Source organism: Cervus canadensis, chromosome 7, assembly GCF_019320065.1.
Source record: "Cervus canadensis isolate Bull #8, Minnesota chromosome 7, ASM1932006v1, whole genome shotgun sequence".
Lineage (NCBI taxonomy): Eukaryota > Metazoa > Chordata > Mammalia > Artiodactyla > Cervidae > Cervus > Cervus canadensis.
The window spans coordinates 91147838-91163767 of NC_057392.1; the positions used below are offsets into that span (position 1 = coordinate 91147838).

The 15930-nt window shown below is 44.5% G+C and overlaps 1 protein-coding gene across 2 annotated transcripts in view; it reads left to right on the top strand.

Moving 5' to 3' along the window:
* Positions 1 to 15930, top strand: part of WWTR1 (WW domain containing transcription regulator 1) — a 138112-nt gene that overhangs the window by 68569 nt on the left and 53613 nt on the right. For both annotated transcript variants that reach the window (XM_043474047.1, XM_043474046.1), the window contains exon 3: positions 10123 to 10259. In XM_043474047.1, the coding sequence (XP_043329982.1) occupies positions 10123 to 10259 (137 nt within the window). The remainder of the gene's footprint in view (positions 1 to 10122; positions 10260 to 15930) is intronic.

Genomic DNA, 15930 nt, shown 5'->3' on the forward strand with positions numbered 1-15930 from the left:
ATTTCCTTGGACAAGTGACATTTAGTTCATTTTGGCCCACCGGCACAAGCAGTGTGTCAATGTCCCATTTAAGGACAACTGGAAAAACAACACGTTGAAACATGTGTTGGGCATGGGGAGCCTGGAAAAACAATTTTCAAAGTATTTGAGCACTTAAAGTATCTTGGTAGCTTAAAAAGTTTTTCTTTTAAAAACTGATGGAGAGGTTAAAGCTGCTTCCCAGATGTCGGATGCTGTCGATACTGGAGCGTATCTAACATGCAGCTATTGAGATAGAGTGTCAGGCTCTGGACCTCTTATAGCAACAATGAAAATAGGCTGTGGGCTTTGTTACCCTCCACACCACCCTTTATTTCGTGGCCACTGCCCACCTGATTGCCAGCTTCCAGGTCCCACGCTGCATCTTCTGTTACGTCCTCCCGGGGAGGAGAGGACACTGCAGGCATTCAGGATCATCTATTTAAGTGGCATGAATTCAATTCTACATGCCTAGCAAATCCCAACATAAGTATTTGGGGACAGCATCACTTCATCTGGAGCTTGGCTATAGAAATAGTACCATGTCCTAACCTTGGAAAGATCTGGCTGTGTTGGACTTACTGAAAGACCTTATAATATACACAGAGCTTAGCACACTGTACATTATGGCCCATTTAAAGGATTTGCAGTGGTAATTTTCATCACACTCCACATTTGCCAGAACTGCTTTTGGGGCTGCATCCTCATGGAACATACTGTCCTGGGGTAAATACAGTTTGTTGAGTGACTGAATGGATGAATGCCTTTCACTTCCTTTGATAATTTTAGAATTCACCATTCATTAAGATCCTCATCTTCACTTTTCCTCATTACTATCCCCTATTTTTGTTTGTGAAAAAGTGGGAAAATAGGTACCGAGCACCTATTTTATACTTGATGCCTGGAAATAATAAAACCTGGTAAAATAAACTCTTACATGGTTGTTCAGCTTCAACACAGGAAACAATGTGGTTTATAAATCTTTTAATACCATTATTGATCCTGACATGAAAAGCGAAAAAAAAAAAAAAAAGAACAGTGTTGATAACTTCTAGGGCACTTGGCCAGAGGCAGACAAGCAAACAGAAGCACAGTCCTTTTTCTTCTCGATTTTTTTTGGGAATAGGAAAAGTGAGGTGAAGCAAGAGTTGGCTCAGTTTGCACAGAGGAAGTCAGGTCTGCTCCGGTCATGTGGCGCTGGGGACCTCAGCGGGGATGAGGGGGTGCCTCTCACACAAAAGCTCACCCTCCGGAGTGAGGTTACTGAGTCACACCTCTGGGTCATGTCCATGAGTCATGGGCTTCCCAAAGAGGCTTTCTCTAGAAGTGGCGACTTCATGGTATCCCCGGCTTTTTCACCCCAGGGATAAACGCTGGTAAATAAGCCCCTTCAGGAAGGAACTATGATTATTACAGCCTCAAGTGGGCTCACTCTGCACTTCGGGACTCACTGCAGCTCTGTGTGACTCAGCTCTCTGTCCAGATGGAGCAGGTTCGGAAAAGCCGGATTCGTGTAGATGGATGCCCGAGGCTGGCTGACGAGGAAGTGCCTGAAGACCTTCCTCGCTGCTTCGGCTCCTACTGCTGCTGATTTCAACAAGTGGAGACTTCTTGGCACCGCTGAGATGGAAGTAGAGGATTAGAGCCTGGTAGTTAAAAATACAATCCCTGTCATTCATTTGGAATTCCAGAGAACGCTGAAATTTTTTGAATTGGCAAGTGAATGGTAGAGACCGGAAGCATGCACCAAAATAATGCTTCTGGTCTTGTATCATCTTTTATTAGAGGATCCTAAAGAAATCCCCTACTTATGTATGAGTTATTATTCCTGTGTCATAGACTGCAGCTATGTTTGATGAGCTGCCGAAGTGAAAATCTGACCGGAACCTTTTAACTATAAATTCCTTGTGGTTTCAAAGAAGGATGAGCTTTCTCAGCCAACACACTTGTGTTATGCGAACAGTCACCTTTATTGTATAACGTAAGAGAGTCAGTTTTTATAGCTTTCTAATGGCTGTGTCAGCTAGGTACATTTGCAGCTTGACTTTTACCTCTTTGTACCTTTTATTCTTATGCGTTGGACTAGCAAGTGATGGTGATGTTTAGGAATTTGGCAGAACAGAAAAAGAGTTATAACCAATTGTAATGTAATGAAAGCTGCTTTGGGATGAAGAATCATCAGTTGGGCTGACAATAGGAAAGATGACAACTTGGGAGGGAGATTGGTTGCTTTAGAAAGAAAATAAAACATTAGCTGTGTGTCTTTTCAGCCAGGTGAAGAGCTAGCACTTTATTTCCAATTGTCAATATATTCAAAAGACAAGTCCTTATTATCCAGCCAGACTGATAGGGTTAAACAGAGGGGAACAATTTACTGCTGCTGGCTCAGATGGTAAAGCGGCTGTCTACAATGCGGGAGACCCGGGTTCGATCCCTGGGTTGGGAAGATCCCCTGGAGAAGGAAATGGCAATCCACTCCAGTACTATTGCCTGGAAAATCCCACGGACAGAGGAGCCTGGTAGACTACAATTCATGGGGTCGGCGCAAAGAGTCAGACACGACTGAGCGACTTCACTTTCACTGATCAGATTGGATTGCTACTTTAGATGTGGGCTTTGAGCTGCTATTGCTGTGGGGCCTCCATGGTGATCAGCTCCTACTGTTCCCTGGGTTTGGGTGGCTCAGTGGTAAAGAATCTGCCTGTCAGTGCAGGAGATGCAGGAGATTCCTGGGTTGGGAAGATCCTCTGGAGAAGGAAATGGCAACTCACTCCAAAGTTCTTGCTTCGGAATTCCCACGGACTGTGGAGCCTGGTGGGCTACAGTTCATGGGGTCGCGAAAACGTTGGACGTGACTGAGAGACGAAACAACACGAGGAACTGTCTGGAGGGGGTATGTGTCTGAACCTGGGAGAATTATAAGTGTGCATGCCAGCTGTCTTTGTTCTCGTGATTAAGACCCGTCTCTGGTGTCAGTCAGAAGAGCCGAGTATCACTGGCAAAAAAACAAAGCACAACAAAAGGCTCCACTCAGAGAAATGCAAGACGTGAGGAAGATATGATGTGTCATTTCCCAGATCTTGAAATTTAAATCAGAACACACTGCCCACATGTTTAATGTAATTGAAACACAGACAGCATTTATCCCTGAAATACAACGAGAAAGTGAACCAGCTTTTACGTATTTGTATTTTAATTCTAACTGGGGGAAATTTTCAGCTTTTTATGTGAGTCCTGGGCAAGTCTCCTTGCCATCTGGTACAGGATTAAACATTGGCATACCATGTGTTTTCTGCTGACAGTGGGTCCAATTTATTCGGCAAGACCTGCCTGGGAAATTATCAACCTCATGCAAATCTGCTTCAGTTTTCATTTTTAACACTGATGAGTTTAAGTGAATGGGTTCACAACAAGCAAGTTGCAAATCTATTTTAGTTAGCAGTTTTTAAGCAAATCATCTTCAGTCTGTATAAACATTTGTTATACCATGAAGAGGGTGGTGAATTGGCCTGCTAAGTCAAAAAAAGAGCTTTAAATGTCTGATTTTTAAAAATAAGGTATTTTACCTATGCCCTCAGTTGGGCTTGTGAAGACTCTGTGGGCTCCAGGGCTTTTGTTTTTCAAGTGCCGGCCACGTGTAGGAACCCGGCTGTGCCTCCACTGGGCCTTTTCTGTCGTCAAAAGAGCTTGTGTTGCATTGTAAGAGAAATATTAGTACCGACCCCTCCCCCCACCCCGCCAAAAAAATAAAAAAGAAAGAATGAAGGGAGAGGTTAAAGAGAAACTGGGATTGGCAGGATGACGAAGCCTAGAAGCACTGAGCATGAATTGAGTTTTGAGCAAGTCAGAGGAGCCTGGCGGGCTACAGTCCACGGGGTCACAAAGAGTCGGACACGACGGAACACTTTCACTTTCACAACACTTAGAGCCTTTACATTCCCATCTCTTTGGTGTGGTTGTCTATAACTGGGCTTCTCTTGTGGCTCAGACAATAAAGAATCTGCCTGTAATGCAGGAGAGCTGGGTTTGATCCCTGGGTCAGGAAGATCCCCTCGAGAAGGAAATGGCAACCTACTCCAATGTTTTTGCCTGGAGAATCCCATGGACATAGGAACCTGGAAGGCTACAGTCCATGGGGTTGCAAAGAGTCAGACATGACTGAGCGACTAACACGTGCACATAGTCATCTATCTAGACGGTAGTAGGAAAGAAGAAGCTGCTTTTAAGTCTTGCCCTAAGAGCTCGGTTGAGGGAGCCCTGAGTAATGTCCAGCACAACTAATGTGAAACTCTGTAATATATTAAGACAGGAGGAAGAGTAAAAAGGCCAAACACTTATACTTGCACATGAAATCTTTGCCCACGTATATAAGCAGACAGCTTATGTTGCTATGAACTCCAAATTCTTTTAGAATTAAACACTCATAGTCATTACTATTTTTATATCTTTGTATGCTTCCAGCAATACAAAATGTATCACATAGGCTTTCTCTATTTCGGAAAGTCTTTGTTCTGTGGCTTCTTTCCATGAAGTTAGTGTAATAGGTCATGAACGGGGGGGTAAATTTATCCAAAAAACAGCAAGCCTGCTCCTGGGCTATAAGAAGCTGGTGGATTCTGTTTCTGCAGATAAGATTTTATCTTTGCCTTTCATGGTTCTGCAGCCAGTCAAGATTTTATATGTATCAAATGCTTTTCATTTTTATGCCTAACACATGCACGAGCACTACAGGTATTACACAGTCCAGGCTTGTTGAGCCAAAGGTCGCCAGCCTTGGGCTGGAGGCCGGAGCTATCTTCCATGAGCTCACTGGCTAAGGAGTGAACTGGTCATGAAATCGGCAGGTGACCTCGCTGATTACAGGCTTCCCAGAACAGCTGTTTGTTCACCCTCACAAAAAGGAACCGGAGCATTTGTTGGCTTTTTTACCCCTGTCTCGTAGATATGGGTGCTTGAGACCAGGTTAAATGGCTTGTCCACTTAGGTCACACAGGATCAGGCATATGTGGGGATCCCCTGGAGATCCAGTGCTTAGGACTCTGGAGCTTTCACTGCTGAAGGTGCGGGTTGGACCCCCGGTTGGGGAACTGGATATCCCACAAGCTGTGAGGTGTGGCCAAAACCAAGAAACACAAAAAACAAAAGAATGCCAAAACTCAGGTGTGTGTGACTCCCAGCCTGTGGTCTTCCCAGAAGACACAGTGCCTCACACTGTCTCCCAGGATGTCAAGGGCCGTGGGGACCACAGACCCAGCTGTTCTAGGGACGAGTCTGGAGGTGTGTCAGAGGAGGGATTGTCAGATAGAGAGGGTGGGGAAGGGATGGAGGACCGAAGCAAAACCTGAGAGACTGGAGGCCAGTGACCTCACCCAGGTGAAAGGTCATGCAAATAGGAGCTAGATTAACAATCTCCAGGAGGCTGTTGGGAGGGGCCAGGCCTGTAGGGGAGGGTGCTTGGGAGAGTGGTAATGCTGTGCCCCCACCCCCCCGACTGATTTCAATGACATTCTAACCCCAAACACAGAATATGCCTAATACGTAAAATGGCTTTCCCAACTTTCGTCTGTATTGAAGAACACATTCAAATTCTAGAAGGAAAAATTATTTAACACAACGCAGCTTTCCATAAACTACCATTTCCAACCTAATATCTTCTCAGAGCAGTGCTTGACCTTTCTTGCCCCTGGGCAAGCATGCAGGTCCTCAGAACTGAAGCTCTCACAGACCCTGGTGTGGTTGTACATTTGTCCTCTAGAAGATTGTGAAGAAAGGCAGTCTGGGAAGTCGTGGTCAAAGGAGCCCCCGAAGGGAGAGGAAGAGACTCCATCACCTTTGTAACAGGTGCCATTTCCATTGCCCACCACCCGGGGCTTCCATGAGAAATCCTTGCAGACATCTTTTTTTTTTTCAGTCCAGGAAGATTGGGTGTGTGAAAGTGTGTGTCAAGAAGAGTTTTTCTTTCCCTTAGAGACTGGCTTTTTTTTTTTTTCTTATATAAAGAGCATGGAGACAGGTAATTGAATCCATTTCCCTTCTTACTTTGGTCACTCAAAAATAGGAGCCAAATCTCTAGTTTATCTCCAGTAACTTTTTAGTACCTATGGCCTGCATTTTCATGCATCATTTTCCTTTTTTGTCTTTTTGCGGCATCAGAAGTGTTTTTGTTTTCACTGGTTATGACAACAGTACATTATCACTGTTCAAAACTGGAAAGTATAGAAGAGTTTAGATTAAGGGGGAAAAAAATCTCCAGTGAGCCTATTCCTTGCTTACGCATGCTCAGTCATTTCCAACTCTGCAAACCCATGGACTGTAGCCTGCCAGGCTCCTCTGTCCATGGAATTGTCCAGGCAAGAATACTAGAGTGGGTTGCCATGCTCTCCTCCAGGGGGTTTTCCCGACCCAGGGATTGAACCTGAGTCTTCTGTGGCTCCTGCCTTGCAGGCAGATTCGTTCTGCTGTGCTACCTGGGAAGCCCATTACTTGCATGTATCAGCCTAAATACTCTGGTATCTTTTTTCCTTTTGGTTCCTTTTTTTAGGGAAGTGGGGTGTGCTGGGTCTTTGCTGTGGTGAGTGGGCTTGTGAATTGTGGCACTTCATTGCCCCACAGTGTGTGGACTTAGTTCTCTGATCAAGGATTGAACCATTGTTCCCTGCACTGGAAGGTGGATTCTTAACCACTGGACCACCAGGGAAGTCCTCTGTTCCATTTTCATATGAAAGCTGCATAGAATGTGTGTTCACAGAATATACACTAATATGCAGATTGAACACACATATATAAGTGTATATAAATATTACATATGTAAATTTTTAAGGGAAACTGGACTTAAAGCAGCAGAGAGACATTTTCTTTCTTTCCTTCATCCTTTCTTTCTCCTTTTCTTTCATCATTTTTTTTTTTCTTTTTTTCCCCCTTAGACATTTGCTTGAAGTGGACTCAGCAAGAGAATGACATCACAGGGCTGGGAGTAGCAGGGAAGTGGAGATTGATTGAGCTAAACTGCGGGTCCTGGCAAGCAGTAAGGCTGCACTGAGAAATACAAGAAAGGAAGTGACTCAGTGGCTCTGAGGGACGGGGCAGAGATGAGGCAGCAGTATGAAAGAGCCGTGGTTTGTCCTCCGGTTGGGAATAGGGTGAGGGGAGCTAAATGAATTTAGTTTTCAAATCGAATCATGAGTGGTGGATTAAGTTCTTCTGAGCAATGCCCTTGCTCTCGGCATTCAGACCAGGAGTCACCCCGGTCTGAGGTTTAGAGAAGAACTGCCCTGGGGTCGAGGGGTATGCAGGGGCTGGGGAGTGGAGTGGCTTTCTTCTCAGAGTTATTTCAGAGCAAAGAGAGCTGCTCTTGTATGAAAGGCTCCCCCTCCGTTCTCAAGTCTTCCGGGAATACAGTGAGTGACACATTTAATTATCAAACCCGCTGCGAACAAAACTCCTTTAAAAGCGTTGGCGGGGTGTGGAGTTTGAAGGGTGGGCTGAGGAGCTCCCACGGTTGTGGGGGGAGTTTGGGGGCTTGAAGCTGTGGCTGAGTTGTGCGTCTCTGGGGTCAGATCTCTTAGGATGAGGGTCAGAGTGTCCACCCAGAAAAGCCCTGCCGTCTCTCCCAGGGGGTGGAGGCTGTGGGCCGCAGTGGCTGTCTTCAGACGAGCTGGGCTCCTCCACCACTTTGGGCGTGACCCTTTCTGCTCTCTGCAGACTTGAGAGCCCTGGCCCACTTGTTCATAATGGGAGGCGTGAGTGGGGGACTGGCATCTGAGAATCCATCATTCCGGTTCCTGTATTGTTCTGATCACGGACCGGGAGCAGTATCCTTAAATGTCTCCCAGGTGGTAAAGAACCCACCTGCCAATGCAGAGACATAAGAGATGCGGGTTTGATCCCTGGCTTGGGAAGATCCCCAAGAGAAGTGTGTGGCAACCCACTCCAGTATTCTTGCCTGGAGAATCCCGCAGACAAAGGAGCCTGGCGGGCGATGGTCCATAGGATCGCAGAGAGCTGGCCACGACTAAAGCACCTGAACACGCCCAGTGAATTTCTCTATATCACTGCTTCTCACTCTGGGCCGCGCTCCTGATGGGTCTACGGCAGTGTCAGTATATTCATGGTGTCGGGGGATCTAAGAGAGGGCCACGAAAGAGAGAAGGATGCCTCCCTTTTTGGTACAGTGGGAAGTATTTCTTGCTTACCGTGTGTTTTAGTAATATGGAATCCTGAAGGAATAGGTAGTCAAAGGGTTTCTTAGCTCTAATTACTTTGCTAAAGGGAGCTTACTCAACTTTGACATCCTCATCAATTGTTTCCTCTTTTGGAAGACTGGGACAACCCCCCTGAGGCTGGCTATGAGTCTCCATGAGACCAAAGGTTGACAGAGAATTTTACGAACTCTTTGAACAGAATTACTGTTGTTAACCTTGAAGGTGTAACTGAGACAGTTGTTTCTTGATCCTTAGAGAGTTGATTTTCATCTTTTCAGTTCAGTCTCCTTACCACCACCACCACCAGACCCTCCTCAAGATCGTCTTAGTTTTTTATTTTTGTTCCTCCCAATTTATTTTTGATTATTTTTTAAAGACTCCTACAGTGTGAAACTCTACAGCTAAATTTAATTTTGCCTCTTGCATGGAAGCTGACTTTTTTTTCTTTTCCTTTTAAATCATACTCATTTTAAAGGCCTTCTTGGGAAAACATCCAAGTTTTCACTCAAGGCAATGAATGAGCGTCCCATGGCAATAACTTCTAGTCTGGGATGAAGAAATTTGAAGGAGAATTTTAGCTGAGGCCGTATTCAGATGTGAGGAAATGGAAGCAAAAGAAAAGATAAATATAACTCCATTATAAGAGAGTCACTGATTTAGGATTAAACCCAATGATACTAATAGTGGTTTTTCACACGAAGGATTCAAAGGAAGTCATTGCTATTCAAGAATAAGCTGTGTTTAAAAGGAACGAGATTGCTTTTTCACGTGGATCTAAAAGGATCTATAACATGTGGGGTTGACATTGCCCTTTGGCTTGGGAGAGGCAACCTAGTTACAAGGCTTCGAACAACGGACTGACGTTCAGCTTCTGCCATCAAAGTCTGTTGTGTGTGATAAATACAGAAAGATCTTTGATATAGTTCAGAAAACAGATTTGTGGCACCGAATGAACATGCTTATCTTTAAAAGAAAAACGTACTAAACTCTCAAAAAAGATTGAGTTTATGGAGTGACACAGGGTCTGTAAGGCGCCAGAACTGACTTGTGATGTGGTCTGGACGGAGGTGGGAAAGCTAGAGGTCCCACCCAGCTTTCTGAAGACATCCTCGAAACTCTGGGCCGGAAGCTGATGTCCTTCTGGTTTCTCTAAGATTAATAACAAAGCTTGGGTGTTGTATATGACTGAAAGTCTAACCAGGTCTTATTCTCCGGAAGCCTTTATGCCTCAGTAATCTGGGTGTCTCCATAATCGAGCACTTCCTACATGTATTTCCGGCTACTCTGTTCCCCAGCTACAGAGTTGTTACCTTGCGTGGCAGAAAACAAGCTTCCTGCGGACCTCGCAGTGTCTCACCCTCAGTAAGAGCCATGTAATGTCATGTTTGTGAGGTTGGTTTCAAGGGCCCTGTCTTTGGCTGGGGCCAGGCGGAGGTGTCTCGTTATGTCAGTTACATGAGCAGGGAGAGTATGGGGGGGCTGATGGGCAGGAGAGCAGGGTCCTGTTTTGGGAGAGGAGTTTGCGCTCTGGCATCCCAATGCTTGGATGGCAGTGAGCACTGGGGACTGGAGAACATAGGCTCCCTGGACTTGAGGAGGTGTGCTGGGGCTGGCCCATCCTCAGTAAGGCAGGAAACCCTTAAGAGGGCATTTGCACATGGAGGCAACTGGTCAACTAAATCATGGACTTATTATCAGAGAGTCCCCTGCAAAATCCCCATCATGGCCCAGCCTGGATGGAGGGTAAGTGGGCAAGCTTGACATCGGCTGGAAGCAATGTGTCAACCTCCTGTAAGCAGATTCTGAAGGAAGAAAGGCCAGCACCATTTAACTGTTGTGTTGTTACTGGTGATGATGATGATGATGCTAACAATTAAAGAGATAATTGTTTTCCTTCTTTTAGTCACATAGAAAAAATCACCACATGGCAAGACCCTAGGAAGGCGATGAATCAGCCCCTGAATCACATGAACCTCCACCCAGCTGCCACTTCCACACCAGCGCCCCAGAGGTCCATGGCCGTGTCTCAGCCGAATCTTGGTAAGCTTTGACTTGGAGCTGGATAAACAGACGTTCAAGCAAGGGCCTCTGGAGCTCAGAAGCAGCTCTGGTTGCCTCAGTGCCTACTCGCGTACCCAGATGGCATCCTTTCCTCCCTTCTGGCTGTGTGACCCTTTCACTGCCCTTGCCGTCTTTTCTTGGCCTCTTGGCTATCACACTGCTACCCAGCTTGACACTCCAGCTCCAGCATCCTCTCCGGTTACCTTTACTGAAGCTCTTGGAAAAATCACTTAGGCCTGTCTTCTCCCACACCAAGGCAAGTAGGGCTCTTATCCCTTTCCTGTGAATTTGGTCCCTGAAGACTCCCAAAGGGTACAGTCCTGGCCTCAAATCTCTTTGCTTCCTTCCTTTTCTTCTCCCTCATAAATGTGTGACTGACACCAGACCAGGTATTTTCTTGCCTTATTTCATTCAGTCCTCACAATGACCCTACAAGAAGTGATAGCATTCCCATGTTATATATGCAGAAACTTTCCCAAAGTCCCGGCTTGTGCGCTAGTAGAGCCAGAGCTGAAACCGAGGCTGGTCTGGTTTTAGGATGCATTCAACCCTTGCATAATCTGCGAGTGGCTTCTCCCCACACCTACCCTAGGATAAGACGGTTCACATTTCACTTCATTTTGAATAGGTGTGATTTTAGACTTGAGATTAGTTTCTGCTAATTGCAAAAAAAGTAAAATTCGACCCACTGGAGAGAATTAGGTGTGAATGAATACCCTCCTGTGACAGAACCAGTCAGCTTTTGTTGTTAGTCATTCTCCCATGCCCCTGTAAGTTATTTTAAGGTTTTTTAAAAGATAGTGCCATTTTCAGGTGACGTTTCCATTTAAGATCAGATGTCCAGAGACTGTTTTTATATACAGAACAGAATTTTAGAGAATGAAAAGAATCTCTGTTGGATTTTCAAGAATGAACAGATAAAAGTGGAAGCAGTTTTCCTAGACACCCTCCGTTTATAACTGTGGCTTAGCCACGGTGAGTATGGACTCAAGGAGATCTGAGTCAGTATACTCAAGTAAATACATTGTCCCTTCTTTCAGGAAGTCTGGATCTACCGTTTTAAAGCCTGCAGATGTAAAATATATACAAAAGGGAAACGACTGGGAACAGCCTCTGTTGTGTTTTGTATCTAAAGGGCAGATCAGGCACAATGGTGCCGCTGCTCCTATGAGCAACGGTAAACCAAAGCTTCCCATGAGTCATTTGTCCCCAGTATATCAGAGCTTAAGCAGAAAGCAGATGTGAGTGTAGCGAAGAAACCACAAATTAGGTAACATTAGACTGTTTCAGGGTTTCTTTAACCATTTAATTTTTACTGAAAGTTCTAAAAGCTGATTATTAAAGTATTATTGCCAACTTTGTAGTCAGTCTTAATTGGAAAAGATCTTTCATGGACCTGGTTAAAAAAATTCAAACCCTTTTCAAAGGGGTGTCAAAAAGTAAGTCTCCCTGTGATCACCATGCCTCAGTCCTCTGGGTGTTGTCTGGAGTCAATCAGCGTTTCCAGTCTTATGTATGTTTTTTCACATAAATGCTAGCACATTATATCCACTGTTCTGCACCTTGGTTTTTCCACTTCCATATCTGTACATACAAAGCTGTCTTTTTTTTTGTTGTTTTAAAAATTGCCCAATATAAATATTTAACTGGCCTCCATCTGATGGGTCTTTGGATTCAGTGTGTTGTTAGTGCACCCAATATTGGAGTGAATATCCTTGTTTATGCTCTTTTGTGTACTTCCCTTAATTTTTAAAAACTGCCCAAGAGGGAAGAGGACTAGATTAGAAGGACTTTGAATGCTAAAAACTTAATACTGAAAAGCACAGGTGAGGTCCTCCCTCACCCCCCAACACACTAAAAGCCCAGTTGTTGGTAAAGTTTACCTAAAGAAATTGTAATCGGAATGTCTGAAACCAGTTTACCTGTGGCTGAATGAAACACTTTCCCCCAGATCTCTAATAAATTGGGGCAGTGAATTTCTCAAGACACACATTCTGGGATTTTTCCAGTAATATTTGAGTGTTTGCCCACTACAGAATGTGTTCCTAGCCTCTTGAGAATCACAGATGTATCCCAAGAATGGGAATATAGTGGGGAGTCCAAAGTAAGCTCCAACGACTGGGGATAATTTAGAGTCACAATATGGTCCTAATAATAAATGATTTACTCAGAGTATTTTATTCTAAGCTATAGCTTTGCCTGTAGTTTATACTCTCTATTATCAATCTTTAAAAATAGAGCAGATCTTTCTACTTTTTCTTTTAAGATTTAGCATGTGGTATTTTGTTTTCATTATTTTGAAAATAATAGGTATACATCTGTTTACGTATATCTATTTATATTATTAGTGTATATATGTATATAATGTATATATAAAGTCATTATTTTGAAGATAACTCAAAATTTCTAGGTCTGTTTTATCAACCACATTTTTTTTTTCTTTTTACCTTTTAAGTGGAGAAGATCCTTATCTTCCTTCTACTTCTTAAATCTCAAATTTTGGTTTTTTCAATGGCATGCCTCTGACAAGTGAACTTAAGTCATAGGTCCCCTTCACCGATGTGTATTTAGGTTTATGTGAAAATGATGTCAAAATGCAATGAACATTACTGTCAGGTGATAGAATGAGTACCTTTACTAGTCTAATTTATGTATTTCTAGAGCTATGACATGGGCTTCCCTGATGGCTCAGACAATGTGGGAGACCCAGGTTTGAGCAATCCCTGGGTCGGGAAGATCCCCTGGAGAAGAGAATGGCAACCCACTCCAGTATTCTTGCCTGGAGAATTCCATGGAGAGAGAAGCCTGGCGGGCCACAGTCTTTGGGGTCACAAAGAGTCAGACACGACTGAGCAACCATAATCAGTGATATAGCAAAATATATTCAGCAATAAATCTCCTTATATTGCAATGCTGTGTTTTCCTGTGGATTAGAGACATGGCCCTGGGAGTCAGACTGTCAGAATTGGAGTCTTGACTCTGCCTACTGGTGACTCTGTTAAGTTGCTTAATTCGGCCTCAGTTTCTCCATATGTAAAATGAGGATTATATTTACAGTGTGAGGAGGTTGTGTAAGTTTAAAGCGTGTAGATCCATGCCTGGCACATAATGAAATATTATCATCATTGTGTTTTGTGGAAATAAAATCTTTATTTTGTTTTATTTAATTATATGTTATATTTGAGGACCATTTCATTGTTCAAGTTAAACGTTCTCAAAAAAAAAAATAGGAAAGATTTATTTTAGATTGGTTAGTGTGCAAAGAGCTTTAAATTAGGAACTGTTTTTTACTTTCGGTGAGGATAGCGCCCCCTGGTGAAAATATTTCAGGTCTCCTCCGGTCCCCGGACTCCCTGCCAGCCCAAGAAACCTTTTGGCAGTCGGTAAGTCGGTATTACAGTATTCCTGCCTGGAGAATCCCATGGACAGAGGAGCCCGGCAGGCTCCAGTCCACGGGTCTCAAGAGTCGGACGCGACTTAGCGACTAAACCACTGCCAGCAAGCGAATCTCGCTCAGTCGTGTCCGACTCTTTGTGACCCCGTGGACGATACCGTCCATGGGATCCTCCAGGCCAGAACACTGGAGTGGGTAGCCTTTCCCTTCGCCAGGGGATCTTCGCAACCCAGGGATCGAACCCAGGTCTCCTGCATTTCAGGTGGATTCTTTACCAGCTGAGCTATGAGGGAAGCTTTTGCCGGTGGATATCTCAGTTTTTCAGTGGGTATATTCCTGAAATGTGGGTTGTAAGTCAAGTCAGATTTTAATTGCAAGAGAAGACACCCATCCCTTGAAGGCATCCTGGAATGAGTGACTTTGTGAAAGTCATTTGGTGAGTGACTTTGTGACCATACTTTTGTCAGGATGCAGATTTGTTGTGTAATTAACCTTGCTCTCTTTTCAAATGCCAAAGTAAAACAAAATAGACTCTCAAGGGGTTATTTCAAATAGCCCTCTCCAGCTCGGTCTAATTTTTAACGGAAATTTTTGTTTTCGTGTTTACCAAATTGGATTGTCTGTTAGGTTTTATCCAGTTTGCTTCTATCTGGGCAGATAGATCCCCTTTGAGTCCGAGTCCCTGGAGATACGCAGTGAATGGTAGCAGAAAGGAAGGTCTTGGAGAGCTTTAGATAGTGAAGAGCAGACAGAGATTACCCCCGAGTGGACGCTGAATCACTTGGGGGCTGACAGCTTGTTTGAAATCCTCACTTTTACGTAACACAGTGAAGGAGGAAGATTACTGTCTGTGTGAAAGTTGATTTTTTTTTTTTTTCCCTGTGACACAAACCAGGTAGGATTTCATGTCTTTTCAGTGAGTTCGTTGGTATGATTAATTACTATTGATAGCTACTCTGTTTTATTGAAGGAGGGGAAAAATGAAGCAAACAACAACAAAAAAGGACTCTCCTCAGGCCATATCATAATACAGGAAACAATGGGAACGTGCTAAGGAAATCAGTTAGCTTGTTACCGCAGTGATGGGGGTGGGGCGGAGGGCAGGGATTTTTTAGTATAGTGGTTAATGGGAAGACTTACAGTCAGAACTGAGTTTCTCTCTTGGGTTAGACATTTACTACTTTTGCTTATTCTTTAACCTGGGTCTCATTTCCTTTATTTGTGATTTGGTGATAGTAATAGTCTTTTCCCGATAGAAGTCTTGATTATTTAGGTATTGCATATTTTGGTACATAGCATAAAGAATGCCCCCCTAAGAACTGTCTTGTTATCACGATTATTACAAACTGGCCGCCTGGTCTGTCCTCACTTTTCTGGCCCCTGTGTAGCTGGAGGAAGAGCCTGTAGTGTGTGCATTAGAAACTTTGATCTTTTAGACCCTTTGCTTCCATGTTGAGAAAATAATCTTTAAGCCCAGCCAGTGATGGTGAGAAGATGAAGAGACGCCTGCTCAAGCCCTGGCCCCTCCGTGGGCAGAGGTAGTCCCTGAAGAGCAGGTTCACCTTGAGCTCTACCTGCAGAACCTTCTTCCTCTGCGAGTGTACTGGTGTCCAGGTTTTCCCATTTCTCAGCATGTGCATGCCTGCGTGCTAAGTCACTTAGTCATGCCCGACTCTGCGACCCCGTGGACTGGAGCCCGCCAGGCTCCTCTGTCCATGGGGATTCTCCAGGCAAGAACACTGGAGTGGCTTGCCATGCCCTCCTCCAGGGAATCTTCCTGACCCAGGGATTGAACCCACGTCTCTTACGTCTCCTGCATTAGCTGATGGGTTCTTTACCACTAGTGCCTCCTAGGAAGCCCTTTCTCAGCACACGAGGAGTGAAATCTTGCAGTAACTTAAAATCTCCCCACGTTTTCAGAAGTTTTGGGGGAGAGAAAGTGACCGGCAATCTTGGCTTTTCTGTGATAATCCTAGCGATCATCGACCGTGGTGTGCTGAGCGCTGTCCCGCATTAACAGACCTGTTTTTGGAACAAGGCCCCGACCTGAGGTGCCAGTGCCCTCCCAGACAGGACAGGAAAAATAAAGCCTGTGTAACAGCTTCACCAGACTGCCAGCCCTAGCCAGTTCAGAAACTTCTGGTGAAGTGCAGCCAGGGTGTATTTTTAATGCTATAGGAATTTTTAAAATATCACACACTCTCGCACACACTCCCGCACACACTCCCTCTTTGAAGATGTGCCATCCACCAGGCC